At 41.3% G+C, this 26807-nt stretch overlaps 1 protein-coding gene across 2 annotated transcripts in view; it reads right to left on the bottom strand.

Moving 5' to 3' along the window:
* Positions 1-7295: 7295 nt before the first annotated feature.
* The window catches only part of LOC147605047 (uncharacterized), an 81617-nt gene continuing 62105 nt past the window's right edge, over positions 7296-26807 (bottom strand). The window contains exons 11-25 of one of the 2 annotated variants that reach the window (XM_086793857.1): positions 22959-23107; positions 22629-22699; positions 22160-22408; positions 21943-22044; positions 21594-21683; positions 21418-21493; positions 21056-21152; positions 20898-20967; positions 9781-9960; positions 9356-9478; positions 8994-9262; positions 8773-8911; positions 8627-8686; positions 8119-8235; positions 7296-7862 (exon numbers count right to left, since the gene is read on the bottom strand). In XM_086793857.1, coding sequence (XP_086649983.1) covers positions 7749-7862; positions 8119-8235; positions 8627-8686; positions 8773-8911; positions 8994-9262; positions 9356-9478; positions 9781-9960; positions 20898-20967; positions 21056-21152; positions 21418-21493; positions 21594-21683; positions 21943-22044; positions 22160-22408; positions 22629-22699; positions 22959-23107 — 1906 coding nt within the window. In that variant the 3' untranslated portion in view covers positions 7296-7748. Of the gene's footprint in view, positions 7863-8118; positions 8236-8626; positions 8687-8772; positions 8912-8993; positions 9263-9355; positions 9479-9780; positions 9961-20897; positions 20968-21052; positions 21153-21417; positions 21494-21593; positions 21684-21942; positions 22045-22159; positions 22409-22628; positions 22700-22958; positions 23108-26807 lie in introns of both variants that reach the window. The other variant, XM_086793856.1, reaches the window with a different exon arrangement.

The raw sequence follows: 26807 nt of genomic DNA, 5'->3' as shown, positions 1-26807 counted from the left end.
CTCTATACCAACTCTTCGATATAGTAAAAGCCTACATCATAGATTTTTGTGTATACTAAGTTATGTGTAGTGAGAGCCTTCCACTTCCATTGAGTACTATAAGTCCATGTTTCCCCCTCTATTGAGCATAACATTATTGCCTTAATTGCAATTGGGGTTTGATGTTGGTTAAGCCATAAGGTTTTTAAAGCATATTTTGTAATGGCACATTTGATCAAGCATGTTGATAATGGCATTCTTACCTATACTCTTAAAGCTATCTAATAGACCTCTCTCTCTCTCTCTCTCTCTCTCTCTCTCTCTCTCTCTCTCTCTCTCAAGAGAATCTTCTTAATTGTGGCTCTTATGTAAGACTTTTCCTAATTTAAAATACTAAGGAAGTACACCACATAGAATGCTAACTGGTTACTTACTTGATTATACCATGGCCTCAATTAGTCTTAGTAAATTAAATTAAGTCATTGGTCTTAATTTTGCTTTGCAAGTATGTTGGTTAAGTTTTTGATTGCTCTTGGCAACTTCAAAGCCATTGGTCCTAATTTTTCTTTGCAAGTATGTTGGTTAAGTTATTGTGGCTTATTTTCCATATTGCTCTCATCATTATATATCTAGAGTACCATGGGCATCATTAATATTTAAATTTATGACCGTGAAACAAGCAGGGAAGGGTGTTGACACTTGCCTTTCCTTAAATAAACTTCATTACTAAATTTTTTTAGGATGGCAAGTATGAATTCTTCCCCTTTGGCTTTTACAGATTGAATAATGGGACATGTGGCCTACTCCTCTAGCTAAACTGCAAGTCTTTCAACAATAATGTATGACTTCTTCCCCTTTGGCTTTTATAGATTGAACGATGGCAAGTGATCTACTACTTTATCTAAACTTTAAGTCTTTCAACAATAATGTTGGTAGTTTTATTCTAAATTTCACAACAATATTTTCACATGTTAATTTCTTGGCCGAAATTGGGTTAATAGAGATTTTTTATCTTCACAATTCTATCGCATAGCAACTATAGATGTAAATGTATAGTTTGATGCCATGGGTTGTCAAGTTTAAACACATAAACACCTTAAGTTTCCCTATTAAACTTTGTCATGTTGGTCTAGATCTACACTTTCCAAGCATTACCCATACAATGGGTAGTTCTCATGTTAACTGGTAGACACCCTCATATATTTTTTCATTTTATGCTCTTAATGAATGAGATTTTAAAGATGGGAAATTGGACATAGTCTTTAAACTAGCTATTTGTGGATAAAATTCATGCATCATTACTTTACACTCAAAACATTAGCACTTTCTCTTTTGTAATATTTTTTCGCTAGTTGGTGGGGGTTAGTGTTACCACTTGGGTGGTGGTCTATCACCCTGCATCATGGTGATATTCTTGTCAGTAGGGTAAGGGGAGGGACACACATACACCCTTTTCACTTAACTCTTTATACTCTTATGAGATAACCTTCATAATAATCAAGTCTTGTAAAACACACACACACACACACACACATACTCCTTCGCCTTAATGTGTTACACTTATTTACTAATAAAATTATATAAATCTTTTTATTTTTAAGTCTATAGCACTTGAAATAATGTGACTATATACTCTACTATAATTAAATTAAATAATGTGACTATATTCTACTATAAATAATTAAATTATGTATTATTTTCACACAAACAAAGACACGTGACACACACACACACACACACACACACGTACATATTATATAATTTGATGATGTATACATATTATATGTTTTAATGATGTTTATATACGTGTTGTATGTTGACTTGGTATTTGGCCACCAGTATGCTATGGTCATATTGCCTTGAGGTTAGCACATAGACTGCTTAGCATAAGAGAGAATTGGATTATGTCATTAACAATAGGAGTTACAAGATGTACATCAAGAAGAGGTAAAGAGTTACACGTGTGGGAGTTACATGAGAGTGGAAACATGAGGTAATAAGTTGTTATGGCAGTTGAAAGGTCACATGAACATGGCTATTTAAAACCCCTTTGAATGGAATGGAAAAGGGGAAGAATGGATGAATACAATTCTTTTGCCCTTACCCCTACATATGTCTTTTGTGAGATCAGAGTCCCTTATTATGTTTTCCATTTAGCTCTTTAGCATCTTGTTTATGGGCTTTTAGCTAGTAAGCTATAAACACTTGGCAATCATGCAGGTTTTAGCCTACTATTCATTATGATAACACGCTTCACTCTCCTACTGTCATGCATTTCTTCCTCCTCACTCTCCCATTTTCCCATTCCACCCTCTTAATCTTAAGAGGAAGATGAAGCAAAGAAGCACAAAAAATAAAACAAAAACAACTTCAAGTGAATCCTTTCACAGTTGTTGAACATTCTAGAAGGCATAACTCTTCATAGAGGCATCGGATCCATATTCTTTAAAAAGTAAAGTTGTACCTCTCAACCTTATCTAAAACTTTTACTCAAAACTCGGGTGAAAATTTTGCCTCCATTTCTCGCTATTTTCACCACAAGTAGGTACATCTTAGGGGTCTACCTTTCCTCTTTTACTTATGGACTATTCAAATACTCTTGAATGGGCACTTTTCTCTCCCCCAAATGTGCTCCCACATTGAGCCAAGTATGCTGTCTTTTAATTAATATTCTCACATTTCTTTTGATTGGGAAGTCAAAACTCAGATTTGCAGCAATCAAAATGGGAAAGAAAAAATGCAAATACTAATGGTTGGATATGTGTATAATGGTAGACAATGAAAAAGATGTTGATATATCTACATTCATCAAGCATGGATGTGTGTTTATAATACATAATTACATAGTTACAGGGAAGACGGAACACATGTGGAACATAAACTTGAGGCTCTACTTTAAGTATTAAGTTTGTGAGCATTATCTCATGTGTGCACCGATGCATCGAATTTTTAAGACACTACTAATGGTGGCTTTCTCTCTCATTTCCCATGAAGTTTTCCTTACATTTATAGATAAATTTCCACCTTCAATGTTTTTGTTCTTCAAGTTGTAATACCATTTCTCTTTAGTGTCTTTCAACTGATGATCCTAATCATGTGTGTGCACACGTGCATCCACATGTGTGTGTGTGTGTGGTCTTTTAGTTAATTAGATGACAAGAAGGTTAAAAGGACAATCATAAACACACAAACAATGAAACTACACTTGCATAATTTCCCACCATACATTTTAAGATTTTTTTAATGCTAGCATGTGTCTCTACAAGAAGAGATACCAAATTTTTTGTTAGTATCTTCTTAGTTTCCTCTTTTTCACTTTCTCTTCATCTTGGATTCTTATAAACTTTATTCCTCGCCATAGGATTCTGACTGCCAATGTGTCTTTGATCATGTTTGTCATGGCATGTCTACTCATATATATCGCCGCGCCAAGAGAGTGACTTGAGCATTGATGGCCTGATGGTAAACCCATGCACGTAAATAAATCTTTGCAATAAGAGATGTTGTTTTTCTATATTTATAAATTTTTATTTTATTATAAGTAATAATGTCAAAATAAAAATGCAAAATGGTCTGAAACTTGTTTTCTACAAGAACGATCTCTCATGGTAGTGTGTAAAAGGTGCCTTAGTTTTGCCACCATGCAATAATATGTGGTTTGTACCATTAAGTCATTGATCTTGCATAGCTAAAGAGAGAATCTCTCTTTTTAATTGTTATCTATAAGACATCCAGGCTATAATTAGGCACACTATGAAAAATGATTGTTTTTTAATCTAAATTTAATCCAAACTCAACCCTTATTGTGCATTATGCCTAAAGGATAGGATCATAAAATACATATCAAATCATTAACTTCTAATTTGTTTTACCTAAAAATTTATATAACTATAGTAGAGAATATGGACATATTAACTTTTTTAAAAGCATAAAAATAGGTATCTTAGTATTACAATGCCTCACATGAGCTAATCTTTACTTCTTTATGCATGTCCATAATAGCTATTCATGAGAGATACTACTTAATTGTTTTGAAGACTTGGTATTATTAGGAAAATTTAATGTGAAAGGAGTATTGTGTGTGTGTGTGTGTGTGTGTTTGGAACAACCCCTTGTAAAGAATGTGTGCTTTAGTGTAGGAAAAACCTCTTATATAAGGTTCTTGTAAAGGTGACTATCTAACTTATATTAAAATCTATAATCTAATGTTAAATTAATAAGCTTGAAAAGATGTAGCTTCTCGTGCATTCAAATTTTAGTTGGTGTTAATCTCTTTTATGCTTTCTCTTTTTTGTAGGTGTATATATTCATACTTTTTTGTAGGCATATTAATTAAATGCCACTGACGTGGCATTTAATTAATATAACCTTAGGCATGAGTTCCCCCATGGCCACCCCCTCCCTCTCTCTCTCTCTCTCTCTCTCTCTCCTCCTTTACTCGTTAAATGAGCCCTTTGAGGCCTTTTATAGAGAATTGTAAGACCTTAAATAGAAAGGGCATGCCAGGTAAATGCATGCAAATACAAAGAATATAGGGGGGTCATCATTTCATTACCTTAAATCGAGAGGATATGGACTCTGGGGAAGGGTGAATGTATGCAAATAGAAAGCATATGGGAGCTAATCATTTCATTGCCTTAAATATAGACGATATGGAGGGTCATTATTTCATTGATTTTTTCAAGCATTTGTCCTTTTCTTTTGTATACATCTAGACTTTCACAAGCGAGGATGGCCATTCCATGAGCGAGAGGGAACTAGCGAGAGCGCATTCCGAGCAAAGGGGTAACGATTTGTAATGAACATGAAGACACATGTAGTATTTTTCTCATGAATATATCATCGTTGAATCGCTTGGACTTTGTCTCGCTCATTCCCTCCTGCTCGTTGTTTGGTATGCCTCTCACAAGCAAAACTCTTTTTGCCCTTTTTGCCATGCCATTTTGGTGAGGATTCCTTTTATAAGTGACGTCTTATTCCATTTTCTAGAAAGAAAGCATTATTTCGTTTAAGAGGTTCACCTCCTCCAAATATCTAGACTTGTTTTTTCCCTAATACATTAGTTTGGTGCACTTATCTATTGCTAAGTGTATATTCTCTTTTTTAAATCGGTATTTATTTTATTATGTTCATAAATGTAGGGCTTGTTTTAAGAAATTCAACACTGAAGATGACATGTCATTTTAACCTACAAATCAAAAGCCATACTAATGTTTATATTTTGTAACTGATTGAGGAATAGAAGAGTGCATGGGCGAAAGGGGGGTGGGTGAAGAGACCATGGTACACTACCTCCATAGGCTATAGGTTAAAATGGCGAGCCGTTTTAGACTATTTTGATGCACCCACAACAAGCTCTACAATTGAACTAAGAAACATTCATATAACACACACACACACACACACATCCATAGTCCCCTTCTCCTCATCCCCCCCCCCCAAAAAAAACATTATCTTTTATAAGTCACAAGAATGGTCATGAATTTTGATTTGGAGCTCATAGCAAAATAAACCATTTAAACTCATGTGCTATCTAAGAACAAAAATATTCATTAAAAAAATGATCTTCCTCTTAGAAATTAAAAAATGGCTACTATAAGTTTTGATTTGAAGGTCCAAATAATGAGCCATCTTCACTAATGTGAGTCTCCCATATAACATTTTTTTTTTGAAAAACTATCGAGGATCATATCGATGATTTTGCTTAGATTGTGGAGATTTTCAAAAGTATCACAAAAGTAAAAAGACTCGTCCAAATTAAAAGTTCAGATCATTGTTGTGACGGACAAGTTTTTGTGACTAAAGAGTCTTAAAAAATAACATGATATAAAAATGATCATAACTTTTGATTTAGAGGCTTAAACAATATACATAGAAAAGGACGAGTAGTAATAGAGGAAATTGTGCTTCGAGGGGGGTGCAAAAAGGGAAACAAAGATGGAAAAGAGCAAGAGAACCAAGATTAGCAATAGCCAAGAAAGAATGGATGCAACATGAAAGAAAGCATGAGAGAAAGATGAGGAGGAGGAACAAGATGTGTAATGATTAATTCAACATCAAAGAAGGTATAGAGGAGGAGGAGAATGAGCAATAGCAATAAAGTACGAGTAAAAGGAGGAGCAATATAGAGAGAAGGATGAGTAGGATGATAAGTGAAAAAATGGTGGCTAAGGAGGAGGAGTAACAAAGTCTTATTCAACACTCAGACTACTTTTACTAATAGATTATACTATGTACTACTTAACGGCTAAATATAGTCTAATGTTAGAGAGAGAGAGAGAGAGAGAGAGAGAGAGAGAGAGAGAGAGAATATATATAAATGTGAAAGGAGGAGAAAATCAAGTGCAGGAAGAGGCACAAGAGGGTGTGCAAGAGCGATAGTAGCAAAGAGAGAGAAGTAGAGGATGATATAAAGAGGCAAGAGGAGGAGTGGAACAATGAACAACAAAAAAGAAGGAAAAGTAGGATCATTCAACACTATTGCGACTTCTAGACTATGTACATTACAAAGGTGTTTGTTAGCATGTCACAAAAGCTTCCTTAACTCACCATCCCATTACAAACGTAATATCAATTAATGTGATTAACAAATTCATAATTAAATAAAAAGGCAATGACTAATTATGAGGTTGGTCTTTTTCACCAAACTCGAGAGCATTATAATAATCTTTTCGTGGGAAATAGGACTTCTTTTCATGGATAGGATACATACAAATAGAAGGGTCTAACGTTAAGTTTGTTTTCATGATGTGTTTCTCTATAGTTAGCCCAAGTAGCCTTGGTGGGGGATTTTTCAATTTTGTGGACATCTCCCATCCAAAAATTGGTCATTTAATCTATTCCACAAGGTGGATTTATTCTCCATGTTTTTATGTGACTTATATTCCCGAGAAACCAAGATAGCTTTTATTACACCGTCTTGTTTTTAAAGTGCTCCAATCTAAGGATGCTCATATGCTCTTTGAAGCCAATCAATTACTGGTTTAAGGTATGGTAAACAATTTAGAAATTCAAAATACAAGAGTGTCACATATATGTTTTTTTTTTTGGGTAGCCTAAATTATTGATGGTTAAAATTTGAAAAAAGATTTAAAGGTTGTTAATCAAATGACGAAGGTTATGAACAATATTTAACCTCACTAAAGGCAGCAATAATGCTACATGTAATTACAGACAAGCATTCGTGGGAGGCCGATGCGACATGTAGTTTCCATTTTCATAAAACCAGACACCTCTATGCCAGATACAGTATTAACACAAAACCAGACACCTCTATGCCAGATACAATGATCACATTCCTATAGATATTTTCTCCCTTTGCCTTAACTTGCCTCAATTTCCATTTTAATAAAAGCAGACACCTCTATGCCGGATATAATGATCACATTCCTAGGGATATTTGCTCCCTTTGCCTTAACTTGGCATGGAAAGAACATAGCCGACCACATGAGAGCAGTGCTCATCTACACAAGATCAGGAGAAGCTGCAGCTACAAAACCCTTATGGGTATTACAAGCTAAGCTCCAGGGATATATATAACAAGCATTCTTCTTCGGACATTAGGAAGCAACTCAAATCAGAGTGTGTGTATAACTGACCCGTATACGCTAAACACTCCTGAAGTTTGTTTGTTTTCTGGGTGTTGGGTGGGCGTGGGGGTAGGGGTAGGGGTGGGGATGTTTTGTTAGCTTCGATTCTGTAGGAAATATACGATAGCCATTTGGGAGATGGTGAGGGGCTACACACGCCAGACTGGAAGGCGGCTTCATCTACATGAAATAGCTCAGAGCTGTCTTCTTGCGTGAACCTCCTTCACCATATAGCTCATTCCATTGCAGCAATTCGCTCATGTTTGCTGAATCAGATGACACACTGGCAGCGACCTGCGTACATACAAGTCTACATGAGTCTTTAGACTCAAGATTAATAGCATTAGCCAATGAGGTGATAGCTCAAGTGGTAAAGGTGTTTGTCTAGGACCAAGAGGTACCGGGTTCAAGACCCTACAAGGTGCTTCCTTGGCAGCATTGCCTAAGGGCAGTCGCCTACAGGTGGTGAGAAACGATAACCATGGGAGATCTTAGGCAAAGGCCAAAAAAAAGAGGGAATAATAGCATTAAAAGAATTGCATTAATGTACCTGATCATGAGCATAACGCATGTCATCGATATTCAAAGGCCTTATACTGACAGCGCTGCCAGCAGTGCCTATAAGAAGCGGCACAGCCCTTCCTTCCGTCATTGCTGCATCTCGTTCCTGAGCAAAAGCAAACATCCGTACATATGTAAGATATGTATGTCTGTGGGGCATGCATGTATGATTGTATGATTGTGAGCATGTATGTATGTGTATGATATGTATATTTGTGAGCATGCCACCTCCACCAGGTCCAACAAAGGGCATACATGCTCACAATCATACAAGAAAATTAACCCGTGTGTGTGTATGCATGTTTGCATGCATATAGGCACAATTGACCCGTTTGTATGCATATATGTGCATATACGTGCCCACATATGTATGTATGTGCATACATAGGTACATATACACACACACACACTAGGAATTCTCCTTACAATCTATTACTTTGGAAGCACACATAAAATGAGTCATGATGACTATAGACCGGAAATTTTTCATCACATACCTTCTTTTCTCTCTCTAAAATTTCTCGAATAGGACGATAGGCAGCCATAACACACAAGTTCTGCAGCGGCAGTGAATGCAAGACCATGTGTTAGAATATAAAGTAAAGTGCAACTTAGGAAGAAGAATCAAGTTCTGCTCACAAACCTTCAGATCGCTTCCCGAGTATCCATCCGTCATGCCAGCAATTTCCTCGAGATCCAAATCAGGAGCCAACTCCTCATTTGCAAGGATAACTTTCAAAATTTTTGTGCGGTTGAGCTCATCAGGCAGGTTCACCATAAGCCTAAAAAACATTAACTCCAACTATTAACGCTCGTACACTAAGAGCTCTCTCTTGTAACTTTGATGTAACAATTGAAACCGACCTCCGAGGGAGCCTACGAATGACAGCTTCATCAAGGTCAAATGGTCGATTAGTTGCTGCAAGCACGAGGACGCGTTCTCGGTCCTTTGTCCTCAACCCGTCCCAGTTGGCCATGAACTCATTCTTCACCTTGCGCATGGCCTCGTGTTCACCTGGCTTCTCTCTTCGCCCTAGCATACTGTCCACCTCATCCACAAACACAACACTTGGAGATATTTTGCTTGCCAAACTGAAGATAGCTTTCACGTACTTCTCACTTTCACCAAACCACTATCACAAAGAGCCGAACAAAAAGGAGCATAAGCTTGGATGATATTCAATCAGGGAAATACACAATGTCACAAAGTCATCCTAGTCACCTACCTTTGACGCAATGCTTGACATTGAGATGTTAATAAAATTAGCACCAGCTTCTGTAGCCACCGCTTTTGCCAGCATTGTCTTTCCCGTCCCTGGAGGCCCGAACAGCAGTATGCCTTTGCAAGGCTATCAAAACAAGGCAAAACTACCTCTAAGCTCAAGAGACTTTCCACAAAAACCTCTCCTTGGATAATCTACAGTTGCTCATCTTTATTTTTTCAAGCTTAAAAATTCTAAAGAATTCAAATCACCAAAAACGTAACAATACAAAAGATTAACTAAATTCAGGCAGGCAGACATGTGAATGCATGTGTGGATGAGAGGGAGCATGTGTTCACGATGCATTTGCATTGCTTGTGCGTGCCAAATCATTCAGCTAAAAAATACGCAGTAGGTAATACGAGTCAAATTTCCTTGCTTTTACGTACCTTTGTAAGCTGACCTTTGCAGAATAGCTCAGGTCTTTGCAAAGGTAGCATGACCAGCTCTTTAAGTGTCTCCTTGACAGTTTCTAGCGCACCAATGTCATCAAAAGTCACACCAATGTCGCTTGGGGGGATCACCTCAGAGAGCAACCGTTTCTCAAAATCATTGTCTGTTACCACATCCTATACGTACAAGGCCACAAAAAACGGCATGATCGATAAGTAGATTTATTTTTAAATACATCCTTGGCTGCTACCTCGCAAACAACAAGAAAACTGCAGCCGTTCTAAGTTTTGTTACAACATCCTCGAAACCACATGGACAATTTTAGGCTAGATAAAAATAAATCCCCACCCATGCCATTGGCTTGGATGAGTAAGATCACCCCTCCAAGCCTCACGGCGTGTCATTAATGGGTCTTCCCACGAGGAGTCCCTTTATTGTAATAGACTAAGAGTGCCTTCACAAACAACCACCATGTCGGGTTATTCTTGGAGGCCACCTCTCTATGAGTGGACGCAAACATTATTGCTGCCTTTATGTTGTCAAAGGGTGTGCCGGCGGCCTTTGAGAAATGGCTCTTACTAAACAAAAAAATCCATTCTTTATAAGTAGAGTTGCTAATCGCTGTCCCTGTTAGAATTTTGTGCATCTCGCTGTATGGGAACTGGCCCTGGGGGATTATGTATTTTTTCCATATTTATGCAAGTCGTGGGCAGTCGGCCAGCTCATGGCCTCATATAAAGGCCTCCTCTCTCCCACTTGTTGTACTCACATTCTCAAGCACATTGTAACACCCATTTGGTTATTGCCATTGTAAAACCTTATGCTAATCAAAAGGTGATCTTGTCAACAATCGCTGTGTCTCTCCTCTCTCTCTTTCTTTTGTCTATGCTTCCGCCTGTCCATACTCCAACATGATCAGAGGTCTAGGTCCCTGCTTCCCTTCTGCGTTTTGATCCCCTCCCCTCTCCTGCATTTCTGGAAATAGTAGGTGGCTGCGTTTTCTGCTGAACCTGCGTTTTCTGTGTGCCTCTTCACATCAGTGTTTTTTCTCATGTGGTGCTCTTGCATCGTGCAACCCCTACAAGGCGACAAGGTGCAAGTCCAAGGTGGCTGCGTTTTTTGCTTTTCTACACATTTTCTGCAGTGACTGGTGGTGTAGTGGCTGTTTTTTACAGTTCCGACAGCTTCTAAAGGTGGTCTATTCGCGTGTGGTGCAGCCCAACAAGTGGCCTCAATAGTCCTGCTTCTTCCCCGGCTTTCCCTCCCTTCGGATGGGTCTTTCCAGTGTGTTTTAGTGGACTGTTTTGCTGCTGTCCAGCTCCTTTCTCTCTCAGGTTTGAGAGGGGGCTGATTGGTCCTCGTGCCTTGCTCCATTGGAAAGTGCTCAAGAGAAGTCTTGGAGTGTTGAGACGCGCGATTTTGCGGCATTTGTGTTGCTATGGATATGGTTCCCCCCTGTACCAACAAGGAGGACAAGTTGGACGGAACCAACTATGCTCATTGGAAGCTGAATATGTGGATCTGGTTCATTCATAAGGGTTTGTGGGAGATTGTTTAGGGCAGTGAGAAGAAGCCCGAGCATCCTCAAAACTCGAGACATTGAACCCCAGTTCAAGAGGATGAATCCCTTGTAGATTACAAGACTGGGAGGATCGTGATTCGAAGGCGCACTCGATGCTTGTGCAAACCATTACAAAGGAGGTCTCATCGTCCGTGCAAATTCTTGCTAGTGCACATCAAGTTTGGTCCAAGTTGGAGGATCCCTATGCTCGAGATTCCTTGATGAAGGCAATTACTCTACAAGGGCAACTCTATAGTCTGGTATTTCCTGCTGGTATTTTCTATGCAGTCATTATATATAGAAAAATGAATGAAAAAACAATTCATTTTTGAACATTCAACAACAACACAATTACCAAAATGAAAGCTCCATCTCTCAACATGTTTCCTTCGCTATTATACTCTCAGCTCTCGCTTTGCAATGGCGGTGACTGCAGTGGCTGGCACTGCATCATCATCTCTCGCTGCAATGTCTGTGTCAATGAGAGGAATGGCTATGTTCGCACTTTGCATAAGTCGGCTTGGCTGAACCAAACCCTTCTCAAGAAGCACATTCACCTGCTTCATGATCTCCTCTTTTTGGGATGCACTTACATGATAGGCTGGCCTATTAGGTGGTGAGCTACCCGGCACAAGATCAATGCGATGATCTTCCGATTGTACGGGTGGCAACTCATTTGGTAACTCATCACCAAAACAATCATTGTACTCTTGCAAGGATTTCAGCCTATCATTACTAAGAGTGTTTACATGTACATTATTTTCCTCACATGATCCCGTTCAAAAATCAAGTACACAAAAACACTCTTTTTCATTACTTTCTTAATTTGTACATGAGATACAAGCGGAATGGTATCACCCTCTTCACCAGTACCATACTTTTCCACCTTGGCTTCCAGCTAGAGGAGGCTTGTGGGGGTGGGAGAGGAGGCTGTTAGCAGCTCCATTTTTGGTGCATAGGAACCATGAGTCAGAGTCCCAAGCATAAAAATCTAGTAGGACAAGGTCAACTTTGGAAGCTATGAACTAGATGTGTTCCAAGTTCATTGCTTGGTGTAGCGCAGAGACTATGGATATGATGTTTTCTATGTTCTTGTTCGAGGTTTTGGGACGTGATGTGTAAACAGTCCACCATTCGGTGATTATGGGTGTGGTTTGTCTAACAACTCATCATTCTATACACTTGGAGTTCATTGCACACTGGTGTGGGGGTTCGGAGCCAAGCAAATTTCTTTGTTGTTCAAGGTGACATTTTGTTTTGAGAAGTCATTGGCAGGTGCTCTTTCTAAGGTCTATCCAGTTCTGCGCAATACTGGAGTGTCCATGGTTGCATCTTCATCAGCTTATCTTCTTGAAATTTTTGCACACTAAGAGCTGCAGAGTATGGGAGCCGGCCCTTTATTTGGAGGATTATGTATTTTTTCAATATTTATGCAAGTCGTGGGCAGTAGCCCAGCTTTATTTGTAGTCGGCCAGCACATGGCCTCCTTATATAAAGGCCTCCTCTCTCCCACTTGTTGTATTCACATCCTCAAGCACATTGTGTCACCAGCTTGGACATTTCCAAGTATGAAAGGGGTCTGGTGGACTCCAGGATGTCTAAATATTTGGAAAGTACAAGCTTTGGGAATGGGGGATTATCTTGGAATACAAAGGACCACACTTCTAAAATTTAGGATAGTTGCTATTTTTGGCCCGACTCCAATGGAAATTCTGTTTGCGTCATTACATCTGGAATTGAGCAGATACCAAGAGTTGGCAAAGTGCCTATGAAAGAATGTCTACCAGTTGGGATATTTTTAGAGATAAAAATTATGGAAGGACCCATCTCTTAGATTGGGACATGTGGCAAGAAAAAGAACCAAAGTGAGACAAGTGGCCTCACACTTGTCACTTTAGCTTTTGTGTGGCTCTCCACTTGTCATCATAGCCTTCTCTTTCCTTTTTCACTCATGGGTATTGGGGTAAAGGCATAATGCCCACCCTTATAGTGTGTACAAGCCCATAAGTTATAGTACATAGTACACTTAGTACTTTTAATGTACTAAGTGCACTATGTGTACTAGTGCAATATACATGTGTGATAGGGGAGTCACACACACACACTTGGTGAGTTGACTTATCCCTACAACTCTCTCTCTCTCCCTTCTTCTCTCTGTGTATGTCTCCCACATGAAACTCTAACCCTAATTACATACTCCCATTCAACTGGTATCAGAGCCTGAACTTCCAACAATGGTGATGGGGATGATGCCTTGAGCTTCTTCTGCGTTTTCTGCAAGAGGTCAGCAGATTTCTGTGAGACGTGCAGTGAATGGGCGACCAGCAGAGTTGAGTCCTACGAGGCGAAGCGCAAATACACGAGCATTGGAGATAGGTTGGCTGCTGGGCGCGAGCGATTACCCGTAGTAGCGAACCATTAGGCGAAGGCAGACGGGCGTCCCTACGAGCGAGCCCCTATAGCCGCTAGGTTCGGTGAGCCGTGTAGCGCTGTCGGGCGGCGCTCAGTTCCCGTCACGTGTAGTGCCGTCCTGTTGCCCACGAGGAGAGTTACGCACCAACGCCAACAGCGCACGCAGGCGGATACGCGAATATACGGCGCTGGGCGTCAGACTCCTGGCTCTGGTTGGCTCGCTTCTTCAGGCTATACACTGTTTATCGGCCATCGCTGCCTGGTGAGGCAGCTTTACCTGGCCGCCTACACGTTGCCCTGCAGAGATTTACCTGGCCGCCTACACGCTGCCCTGCAGTACTGGATGCAGCCGAGAGGCTGGGCGTAGAGGAGCACCAAATTCATCACCCCCCTTCTGCAAAGCATCAACACAAAGAATTCAGCCTGCAAATCTCAGAGAAATTCAAAAATTAAGAGGTATTTGCCTTCAATTTTGGGATTTTCCTTATCAATTCAATCAATTGAGCAGGTAGAGGTGCCAAATTGCTCAATTTTTGAGCAAAATTGGCAAAATTGGGTGACATTGGTCATAATCAGGATCAATTTGCAGGAAATTGGATGTCGAAATTTGGGGCTTTTGATGTAATTGTGCAATTAAGCATTCATACATGCTGTATGATGTGAGAAATCGCACATTCGGGCAAAATTGCAGCAAATTGCAATGCAAATCAAGGGGCTTTTGTGCCTATTAAGTTGATTTGCATGCAGGCACTCGCAGTTGATGCTTTGGGCAACGTGTTGATGCCTGACAAGCACTCAATGTGCCTGTAAATCAAGGGGCTTTTCAAGATCGTATGCTTGTTGAGCTTGGCAAAGCAGCAGGCAAGACATTTATGCCTTGAATCCTCAGAAATCAGCTTGCAGTCAAGGGGCTTTTGCCCAATTTCTGTTCGGAACTGTTGTATGCAGTGTTCGAGACTATAAAAGTCTGATTTTCACTCATTTGGACAGCCAGGAAAGCATTTATTGCTACTGTACCTGCTGGTACAGATTTGGTACAGCTTTGTACAAGTTTTGGCATGGCTGCACATTGATTTGAGTGAGCAAAAGGTTCAATTTCAGCTGCTGTACTTGCCGGTACAGGTTTGGTACATCATTAGTGAGCACTTAGTACTGCTGTACAGTACTTTGGAAGGGGAACAGAGCACATTTAAGGTGCTGTCCTAAATCTGCAGCAACCAGATTTTGGTGATTTCATCACATACAATGGGAGTAGAGTTGCATTTGTGCTTCCGCAGTGGGAGATAAAGCTTGGGAGAACAACTGTGAGCACTTTGTGTGCTTTTGGTGCAGTGTTTGCACATTTTGCAGGGAGTCAGGCATTGACAGGTTGCATATTGCTATGGCAACCACAGGTGAGAGCTCTTCATTGCTTCACATCAAGAAGCTTGAAGGCTCACATAACTATGATATTTGGCAAACCCAGTGCTATAATGTGTTGCTCCAGAAGAAGCAGCACAAGCCTATCAAAGAAAGGGGTGTAAAGCCCGCTTCTCTTACTGCTGAAGAGTGGGAAGATATGGATGAGCTGGCAAGATCTACTATCATGTTGTCTGTGTCAGACTCTTTACTTTTCAGCATTCGTGAAGAGAAGACAACTTGGGGAATGTGGCAGAGATTGCAGGACTTGTATGTCCAGCAAAGTGCCTCAAGCAAAGTGTATTGGTTGAAGAAACTCATAGGTTTTCAGATGAAGGAAGGGGCGTCTATGGCAACCCATCTAAATGAGTTTAATGGTATTGTCAGCCAAGTCATTAATCAAAAGTTGGCAATGGACGATAAGTTCAAAGCCACTTTTCTCTTATGCACTTTGCCAGAGAGTTGGGACACATTCAGGATAGCCACCAGCAATTCGAATGCTATGCTGTCATATGCAGATGTTGAGGGTGCTCTCCTTCAAGAGGAGATGAACAGGAAAAACAACTCTGTTGGAAAGTCCAATGCAATGAATGCACGTGGGAGATCCCAACAAAGGGGTAAAAGCCAAGAACGGGGAAGGAGCAAGTCTCGCTCCAAAAAGGACTTGGAATGCCATTATTGTGGCATGAAGGGACACATCAAAAAGCAATGCTACAAATGGAAAAATGATCAAAAAGAAAAGGGAAAAGGCAAAGACAAAGACAAAGATGAAGCCAAAGATGTAAAGCAAAAGGACAAAAGTGGAGTCAAGATTGAAGAAATCAATGTGTCACATGCAGGTGACAGTGAGGATGAGGTCCTATTCACGTCTTCACTTGATGCCCATTCACTTCTTACAGGAGATGGTCATGGTATGCACTCATGGATCATTGATTCAGGTGCCTCCTTTCGTGTCACAGGTTGCAGAGACTTGTTTGTCAGGTATACTGCTGGCAATGAAGGAGTAGTTTATTTGGGTGACAACCATGCATGCAAGATTCTTGGCAGAGGTGATGTGAGGCTTGTGTTTTCAGATGGCTCACAGCTTATGCTCCATGATGTCAGGCATGTGCCTGAGATCAAGAAGAACCTGCTTTCTACTGGACAGCTTGATGATGCTGATTATGTTACCACATTTGGTCGTGGAAAGTGGAAGATTAGTAAGGGCTCACTGGTTGTTGCCAGAGGCTCTAAGGTGGACACTCTTTACTTCATGCATGCAGGTGTTTGTCACCATGCTAATGTAAATGCAACCGAGCTGCCGGAAATCTCTATGTGGCATAGCCGGTTGGGACACATGAGTGTCAAAGGAATGGAGCAATTGTCTCGTTTGGGTTACTTGCCTTCTCTAAAGTTTTCAAGTTTTCAGTTTTGTGAGCATTGTATATATGGTAGGCAACTACAATGCCCCCACAAGAAAGCTCTTGGACAGAAAGATGCTCAGTTAGAGCTTGTGCATACAGATGTATGTGAGATGCCTCAGCTTTCTTTGGGAGGGGCAAAATATTTTGTGACTTTTATTGATGATGCCACACGCAAGGTGTGGGTTTATCCTCTTCGTTTGAAGAGTAACACATTCTCAGTGTTTGAGAAGTTTGTTGCTCTTGTTGAGAATCAAACTGCCAAAACACTGAAGGCTTTGCGTTCCGACAATGGTGGAGAGTATATGTCCAAACAGTTTCAGGACTTTTGTGATGCTAAAGGCATCCTACTCCTTATGATCCTCCACAAAACGGGACAGCAGAGAGGATGAACAGGACCATTCAGGAGAAGGTCCGTTCTATGTTGTCACATGCTGCGTTACCTCATGGTTTTTGGGCTGAAGCTGTTATGACAGCCGTTCATCTTATAAACAGGTCACCTAACACGAGGCTTGGTGGGAAAGTGCCAGAGGAAGTATGGACAGGGAAGCCTCCGTCATACAAGCACTTGAGAGTGTTTGGTTGCGTTGCGTACGTGCACATACGCAGGGAAATGCGCACCAAACTTGATCCTAAGTCTCACAAATGCATATTCCTAGGATATGGTGACAGAGGTGAAATGGGGTATAGACTTTGGGATCCCGTGAATAGAAAGATTATACGCAGCAATGATGTCATTTTTGATGAAACATGCATGTATAAGGAGCCTGCAAGGCAACATGAGCCTGGCAGAGTCATCTTTGATGATGATGGACATCATGGACAACAACCAAGGGCTGTAAATCAGCCATTACAGCAGCAAAACCAGCCCTTAAATGGTGCTGAAAATGGTCCAAATGCACAGCCAGAGATGGCAGAAGATATCCCTATGGATATACCACAGTTAGAGGAGATACCGGGCATGATTTTTCAGCCTTATGGCATGGAACAGGAGCCACCAATAGGTGATATGCAGGCTGGACAGCAACCTGCAAATGATGGTCATTGGGTACAGAGGTCCACAAGACCCTCCAGAGCCCCTGACAGGTTTGTTCCAGGGGTTGACTACTTGATGCTTACTGACTGTGGGGAGCCCTCATGTTATAAGGAGGCTTTACAGAGGGCAGACAAGGCTCTTTGGGAGCGTGCCATGAAGTTAGAGATGGATTCTCTCCACAAAAATGAAACATGGAAGTTGGTGCATTTGCCTACAGGCAAAAAGGTTTTGCCTTGCAAGTGGGTTTACAGGCTCAAAGTTGCACCTGATGCAAAGCCAAGATACAAAGCCAGGTTAGTGGCTTCAAGCAGGAATATGGTGTGGACTTTGAGGAGATCTTCTCTCCAGTGGTCAAAATGACCACACTTAGAGCTGTGTTAGCTTTGGTTGCACATGATGATCTAGACTTGATTCAGATGGATGTGAAGACTGCTTTTCTTCACGGTGATCTCCATGAGGAGATATATATGCAACAGCCAGAGGGTTATGCAGTGAGTGAAAAGGAGAAGCTTGTATGCAAGCTGAAAAAGAGTCTTTATGGGCTCAAACAGGCACCAAGGGAATGGTATCATAAATTTGATACATTCATGAAATCCCAGAAATTCAGGAGAAGTGACATAGATCACTGCTTATACACCAAGAAAGCTTTGGATGGCAGTGTCCTCATCTTGTATGTTGATGATATGTTGATTGCCGGGAAATCTCGTAAAGAGATGGATGCCTTGAAGAAGAGGCTGCATCAAACCTTTGATATGAAGGATTTGGGTGATGCAAATCACATCTTGGGTATGCGGATACTTCGGGACAGAAATCAGCATGTGTTGTATTTGTCTCAGAAGGAATACATTGGCAAAGTTTTGCAGAGGTTCAATATGGATGGGGGGAAGAAGACTAGTACTCCTTTGCCTCCATATGTGAAACTCAGTGCTATGGACAGCCCACAGTCAGATAGTGGCAGGGCTGATATGGCCAAGATTCTGTATGCTTCAGCTTGTGGTAGTCTCATGTATGCCATGGTTGCTACTAGGCCGGAAATTGCATTTGCAGTGGGAGTGGTTAGTAGATACATGGCCAACCCTGGCAAGAAGCATTGGGAAGCAGTGAAAGGTGTCATGAGATACCTGAAGGGCACACAGGATATGTGCATATGCTTTGGCAAACAGGATGCATTAGTGCATGGTTACACGGATTCGGATTATGCCGATCATCCAGATAACCGGAAGTCTACTACCGGTTATGTGTTTACATTCACAGGAGGTGCTGTGTCATGGATATCCAGGATGCAGAAGTGCACTACCTTATCTACTACAGAGGCCGAGTACATTGCAGCCACAGAGGCTTGCAAGGAGGCATTATGGCTATCTCGGTTAGTGGTTGATTTGGGTTATACAGGGGATATTCCATTGTTGCATTGTGACAGTCAGAGTGCCATCCAGTTGGCAAAGAACCCTGTCTTTCATGCAAAGACGAAGCATGTGGATGTGAAGTATCACTTCATCAGAGAGGTGATAGAGAACAAGCAAATTCAGCTTGTTAAGATTCATACGGATGACAACCCGGCTGATCTGTTGACAAAGAGTTTGCCTCCGGAGCGGTTTGCTCATTGCAGACACTTGATGGGCATTGGATGAGGCCAGTTTCAGCCTTGATATGGCCTTGTATATTATCATGTACATGCTGATTTTTTCTTTTCCTTCATTTAAGGGCACTTTGCCTTTAAGTGGGAGGTTGTTGGGGTAAAGGCATAATGCCCACCCTTATAGTGTGTACAAGCCCATAAGTTATAGTACATAGTACACTTAGTACTTTTAATGTACTAAGTGCACTATGTGTACTAGTGCAATATACATGTGTGATAGGGGAGTCACACACACACACACTTGGTGAGTTGACTTATCCCCACAACTCTCTCTCTCTCTCCCTTCTTCTCTCTGTGTATGTCTCCCACATGAAACTCTAACCCTAATTACATACTCCCATTCAATGGGAGCCCCAAATCTATAGATTGGAGCCCTCTCTCTTCTCTACCACCGTTATAGGCTACCCTAATGATGGCTACTCTCTTGAAGGCTGCCCATGAAGAATACCGGCTGTTGGGTACTGTTTTGGAGGCTTCCATCGCGAAGAAATACTGAAGACCAGGGTATTTAATCATATTATTAGGATTTCTAGCCACCATACTTGTTGTACCAATCCTTGTACTTGTTGTACCTGTTTGTACCAACCATTGTACAAGATGTACTTGCCATTGTACCTATTGTACCAGCATTTGTACTTATTGTACCTGTTGTACCAACTGCCATTGTACCTGCTGTACCAACATTTGTACTTGCTGTACCAGCTACTATACTTGCTGTACCAACCACTGCACCGACTGTACCAGCCATTGTACTTGTTGTACCGACTGAATGGAGAGCTGAACCTATTGTACCAGCTCTATTGCATGAAGACCCGTGGTTTTTGGGGAAGAATCAGTACCCACACGGAGGTATATGGATTATATTGCTAGCTCGGCATTTCTATAGCCTGTGTTCCGGCTTGGTTGCCTTGTGTTGGGCTGTGTGGCATTTGTATATGGATAATCCGGCATCTCTTGTGGGGAGAGTAAGGCCCTCAAAGCTTGTACGTGATATTTTCTCCTTGGGTGATAAAATACCCCCCGGGGGGAGGGGGGGTGGGGGGGAGACATTCCGGTCTCTATGCGTGTCACATGTGCAAGCTCCATTTTCAACATTTGTGGATGTTTTGTCCAGCTTTTATGTTTTATGCAAAGTGATGATGGATGTGTGTTAAGGCTGTGGCCATGTTTAAATGTTTTAATATGCATTGATGGTATCAACAAGTGTGTCAAAGGCCCTAGTCCCCCAGGCACTGCGAGTTTCACATTGTAACACCCATTGGTTGGCTATTGCCATTGTAAAGCCTCATGCTTATCAAAACGTGATCTTGTCAACAATCGCTCTCTCCTCTCTCTCTTTCTTTTGTCTATGCTTCCACCTGTGCATACTCCAGCAGTCCCTATTGCACAAAAATGAACCACCTGGGATGGGGGGAGTTGTAACCCAAGTGGTTGAAGGTCTCACCTGGACAGGTGCACAGGGAATGGGGGGGGAAGAGGGGGGTTCCTGAGTTTCAGCCTCCCTAAGGGCTACCCAAAGGCACTACTGTCTATGGACACCAGGTATAAAGACTGCCTACTATGGGAGGGAGCTTCTCTAGGCGCCTATAGGTGGGGAATAATTCACTGATACAGGATCTCTAAAAAAAACAATCTGGCTCAACTACCATGACTATACCATCGCATACCTTGAGAACCTTTTTAAGGGTGCGTGAATTGTTCTGTACCGCCTCAAAGATATTTAGGCCATGGGCAATACTGCAGAAACAGTGTGAAAAGAATGTGACTCACGGAACTCTATATACAAGCACTAGTGAATATTGCATTGGCAGGTGTTTCATACCACCTTTCAGGAGACAAAATCAGCTTGTTATCCTTTAAATCAGGTTCTTGACAGCACATGAGGTGATCACTGATGGCCCAACCAATTATCCTTTCAGCAGCTATGCAACAAAAACCTTCACTGCTTTAGAAGTTCACATCAAAAAGTGAAACATACTGCAAGGACAAGGTAAAAAATAACTATGAAGCGAAGTACACTGCTGAAAGGTATAAGGGCACATATACATGGATACATGCATGCACTCATGTGCCACCCTAGCACATGCCCACACCTGTGGGTGCACGCATGCATGCACATGGATATGCACGTCGCCCATGCACACATAACAATGGCTTCCTGAATGTGAAGCCAAAGAATAGCCTCACTTTCACGTGTAAGAAGTTGATCCTTGACAAAGATTGTTGAAAGGCCGTCGCACTCCAAATTGCTTCGAGCTAGCACCTGTACAAAGCAGACCTGATGTTTGAGAACATGGGAAAAAATAAATAAACCCCTCCATATATGTGAGCAGAATACCAAGAGGAAAAGTTAAGATCCATACAGAGAATAGCTGAGCTATATTAGCCTTGGCTTTCAAAGTTTCTACGTCGCGGTCGAGTTGCCGCTTCCACTCAGAAAGAAGACATTCATCCTAGTAGACATGCCAAATGAAAGGACGTTAAGCAGGTTATTTCACAAGCTCCCTGAATCTCTCCTCAAGCTAGTCACCATCTAGGCAGGGAGCTCAAGCTCATACAATAAAAGATCCTCCTCCTGTAGTTTCACCATACCCTCTTGGAGCAAGTTACCAGCCTTCCAGATTGTCAGGAAACACAACAAATTTGAAATATTTTCCTTAAAAACATCTAAAGACTGAAAAGCAAGGACAGCACGGTGCCGAAAAAAGCTACCTGTGGATGCTGTACACGAATGCTGTTAGGAAATAGTTTGGACACTACTTTAGAAGATTTGAGTGCTTCCTTTCTCCGCTCTTGAAGTCTTCCGAGATTGTCCTTCACACATAAAACAAAGATAATTCTTTTTGCAAGAATCAGGAGCACCTAAGTAAGTAAAGTTGCACAAAACGGCCACAAAAATGGCGAGAAAGAGATGGGTGGTTTGCCTTACCGCCAACCCATAATCAAATAGTGCAGTTGGATTGCTTCCAAGCTTTGGGAAAAAAAGACCACCTTGATGGGCCTTCTCCTTGCGATGGTGGTCGGACAATACTTGTGAACCAATGACAATCACTCCACTGTCTAGCTTTTCCAGCTTGTCTTTAAATGCCACATGGTACTCAGAGTTCCCAGTGACCATCCTCTCCACGTCTTTTACAAAAAGGATAAATGGGCCCGTTTTACTCTCCATATTAACAACCTGAAAGCCACTGACATTCATTTAGTTGAGCACACAAAAATATGCAGGCATATAACAGTGAGGGTCTTTACAGACTCCACACTTATGGGCAGGCATGAAATGAGATGGATGGGGGACACTCCCCATCCTTGCTTGGCATCCACCCATTGCAGGAAGCAGGGGGATATCAATAAAGACCCTAAGTTTGCAAGCAGCAAGATCAAAGAAGTGTAAAGGATACCTCGAAAAGTACATCCGTCACAAGTTTCTCCATATTCTCTTCATACGCTCCTTCCAAACGGAGCTCATTTGCTGATTAGAGTATGACTGATTAATAGTTAAGTAAATTGCTGGACACTACTAGTTCATGTAGTAAAACAAAGGCATAATGCTTTAGTACCAACAATATCAATTGCATATGAGACCGTGAAGAACTCAGGCCCTTTACAAATATAACTTGCCCATGCTTGGTGTCAGAGCATCAACAACGTGTCAGGGTCACTGCTCACTGCCCGTCCAAGTGTAAAGAGCCTGACAGTATTATGGGAAAAACAAGGAGACAAATACTAACCGTTGCAGAAGAAACCATGGTCGTTTTCACACAGTCCACCCAGATCGTTGCCATCATAAAGAGCTTTATCAAATCGGATGCCAACTTTGCCGGGGTTATCATCGAAAGTAAGACTGACGCTCCCACAAGAACCCAGTGAAGGACCGCGACTACATACAACAATATTTAACCATTTACATGGAATGCTTTAGGTTGACCGCAACAACACAGTTTACAGCAAATCCTGATAAAGCACAAGCACCACGACAGCCATGGACAATAAAGACCAGAAAATGCAAGTTCAACTTCCCACAAAACTCACAACAGCTATTCACTCTCAAAAGAATTCTGGAGACCTACCACATATCAAGGAAAACCTATTAGCGCTAAAAAGTACCACATGGTTGGAGAGATAGAACTTCTAGGCTCACTCTCAGGAATCCATTACCAAGTGTTGGCACTTTGGTATGGCCCACTGTTAAGTACGGCACTCTTTGGGGCCTGAACTTGGGATCAGAGGACTGGAGGAGGATCAAGATAGTGCGGGTCATGCTGCTCACATATGATCAGAAATAAGCCTTTGGTGCCACATGGACATTATATTGGCTGAGTTTGGGGCAGCACCTTCAGTCTTAAATGCCATGTTTCAGGCTATCACATGCATATACCGTGTCTATACTCTTGAAAAAGATTGAATCCTGAGACTGGCACGAGTCCTCCACACAGCTTGCACAAAGTAACTCCTGGTACTCCCGTATCACTAGATGGTTTGACTCACGTGCCCTTCACGTAGACCATCTCTCCCCTTTTGAGTACAACTTGGATGCCCCTCTCTTGGATCTCTCACATCAGGAGCTCAACCATATCATCCACCTTGACATTACTCGGCTTCACACAGATCAGACAAAGTTGTCCCCACCAATGCTCCACAAAACGCCACTTTTACAACGAGCATTTCACTGAGAATGGGTTCATTGAGAGAGCTGGCAGTTTGCTATTTGATAGCAGATTTGGAGAGATGGCCCAACTAGAAGAATGGCACTTTGAAGCCTTGGAAGAAGGATTCTGGGAACAGTGCCGAAGCGAAATTGGAGTTGTTTGTGGCAATAGAAGAAAACCATTGCCTCCATTGGTTGAAAATGATAGGTAGGCTGCATGACTGGAAAGTGGAAGATAACTGCAGCTAGCATGTATAATCATTTGCTTCCACCTCGTTGGATTCGCACACATGGCAACATTCTATGGTGTATGCAAAAGAGTGAAAGATGGTGGAAAAAACACCTCCGAAGTATATGGAAAAGTAAGTTGCCTTTAAAGCAAAGATTGTTTCTTTGGCACTGTTTGGTGGACCGTGGGTGTCCTTGTTGTTGCGGAGATGCTTGCTAAAAGATGAATAGCTGGAGCAACCTGCTCCAAATGTGGAGCTTATTCTGAAACTCTACATCTATCATGGCATTGTTTGGAGAAAAGGGAGTTCCCTCAACGACTGGCTGATGATATCTCAAGTCACTTCCCAGGTAAGCCATATGGAAAGCATTTCTAGACATTTGGGAGTGGTGTGTCCAACTCTCCTAATTTAGATGTTTTCTTCCTATGGACTAGATATTGGGGTCTATGGACAATATGAAAGATGAGAAACAATGCCATGTTTGGGCAGACGCCTCTAGAGGCATATGCTTACTTTAAGATGAATTTGCGACAATCCCTTCATAACTTCTTACAGTTGAAGGACATTGTTTTATCAGTTTGAGGTGTTTTTCCACTGCTTCTGAAGTTCCACTCATCTTGAGTCTTCTCTTATATTGTACATAAGTTATTGTTAATAGAAGTATGGTTTTCACTTTTAAAAAAAGTGTGTGTGACCACAACAAGCTCTCACGCGGTAAATGTGAAAGATAAAGACGGACTTGATTCTGATGCATGGCAAACTCCCAAAAAAACAATAACCCCTAGACAGAGACCTCTGGTCTCTCGCAATTGGACAGAGGGAGCTTCCATATCTAAATCGAATGCTCCGGTGCCGGACACTTCATGCAACATTACAAGAGTAGACAAACAAGATGTGGGCTGCAATAGTGAGAGGTGATTCTTTTTTTACTCATGGTACACAAACCTCATTGCATACAAATATAGTTGATGTTCAAGCTACAAAACGCTCCTTACATGGTGACATACACAGCCAGGCTTCCATGAAAGCTGAGTTGTAGCCTTTCTTTTCACTCGTATTGTAAATATATTCATACCAATCAAGTGTTTTACTTACAATATACAAGGCCTTTGTGATGTAAATAAATGGAGTCTTTTTTGGTCATATGTAAATACTATGCATCTCCATGTGGTTAGTTTACAAGAACAATCAGCACGTTTTGCTGGAAGACAAGGGGTCTTCTCTAGATATCATACTTTCTATGCATGTACCCAAGTTTTTTCTGGCACTCTTATAATGGTTAAACAAGAGTTGCAGCCTATACTGGCTTACAATGATCCACTTGGTCATTGGCTTGTGCAATTTATGATTGCAGAAAAGCATATGAATTTGCAAGTGTTTATGCATCACAAACTTCTACATATAGAGCTGGGATGTGATGCTTCTTAAGAACATATCCATGGATTTCAAATGCTTTTATTACATGGGATTTCAATAATTCCCCCGACTTTCATGATAGCACCTCATCACTCTCATATAATGTGTTCTGAAAGCAAAGATTGAGCTTAGACAATGACTCCGTTAGATACATGCGATTTGTGGACACAGCTTATGCCACATTCAAAGGGTTATACATCTAAAATGTGGATGCCTCTCTGATCATGATAACACCTCTCATCACTCTCATATGATGTGTTCTGAAAAGCAAAGATTGAGCTTGGACAATGACTTCATTAGATGCATGCGATTTGTGGACACAGCTCATGCCACATTCAAAGGGTTATACTTTTCATCGTAATGTTGTTTTGCATTATTGGGCATGCTTAGACAGATGGTATTTCTCAATGTTGCTCAGTATGATGCATATACATGTAAAATGTGGATGCCTCTGATCATTCGCCGGTATGGCTTGGCCTATATTTTGGAATGGCCGACAATGGCTGTCCATTACCTCATAGAAGGTTACTTATGATTAACAACAGTTATTTGTCACATGCTCATTTCGTTGATTTGGTACGTGCAGCTACACATCCCCTTGTCATGGATATGCAAGAGGATATAGATATTGCTTGGTTCAGTTTTGTACAGGGAATGCAAGCTGTGATACAGGAGTGTGATAGATGGTATATGGGAGAGAATAGAAGACAAGAAGAACAAGCCAAAATTGCAGTGCAAGAGTACACTGAGATTGGCCAACTTAGAGAGCTAAATAATGATGAACCGCAGCTCTTAACACAAGCTGCAAATTGCCTTCGCCGTAATGATGAACGTAAGCTTAATAAATTGCAAATTAGGACAAGACAAAAGCCATTACTTGATAAAGGTTGCTCATCAAATTTTTTTTCAAAGGCTTGCATACTTCCAGACAAAAAGAATGCATTGCAAGAGTCAAAAGAATGGATGGTACTTGGACATGCACGAAAACTCAGGTTGCATATGCTTGCCATGAATACTTTTTCCGCATGTTTGCTGCCCCTTTACCACCTTCCTAGGAGGCTCTTGATGCATGAGAACATTTCTTACAGCAGGTTATTGATGTCATCACACAGCAAGAGGCTAACAACATGGATGAGCCCTTCAGTTCATTACTCGTTGCCTACTGCCTCTTCACCCCTGCTCTGTGTGTGTGTGTGTGTGTGTGTGTGTGTGTGTGTGTGTGTGAGGGGCAAGAGAGACTAAGTGAGTTTTGTCAGAGTGTGGAATTCTCTATGTTTTCATCATGG

The sequence above is a fragment of the Cibotium barometz genome, chromosome 60 (assembly GCF_041138505.1).
Source record: "Cibotium barometz isolate CiBa-2024 chromosome 60, ASM4113850v1, whole genome shotgun sequence".
Taxonomy (NCBI): domain Eukaryota; kingdom Viridiplantae; phylum Streptophyta; class Polypodiopsida; order Cyatheales; family Cibotiaceae; genus Cibotium; species Cibotium barometz.
This window is presented reverse-complemented; position numbering and strand designations above follow the sequence as displayed.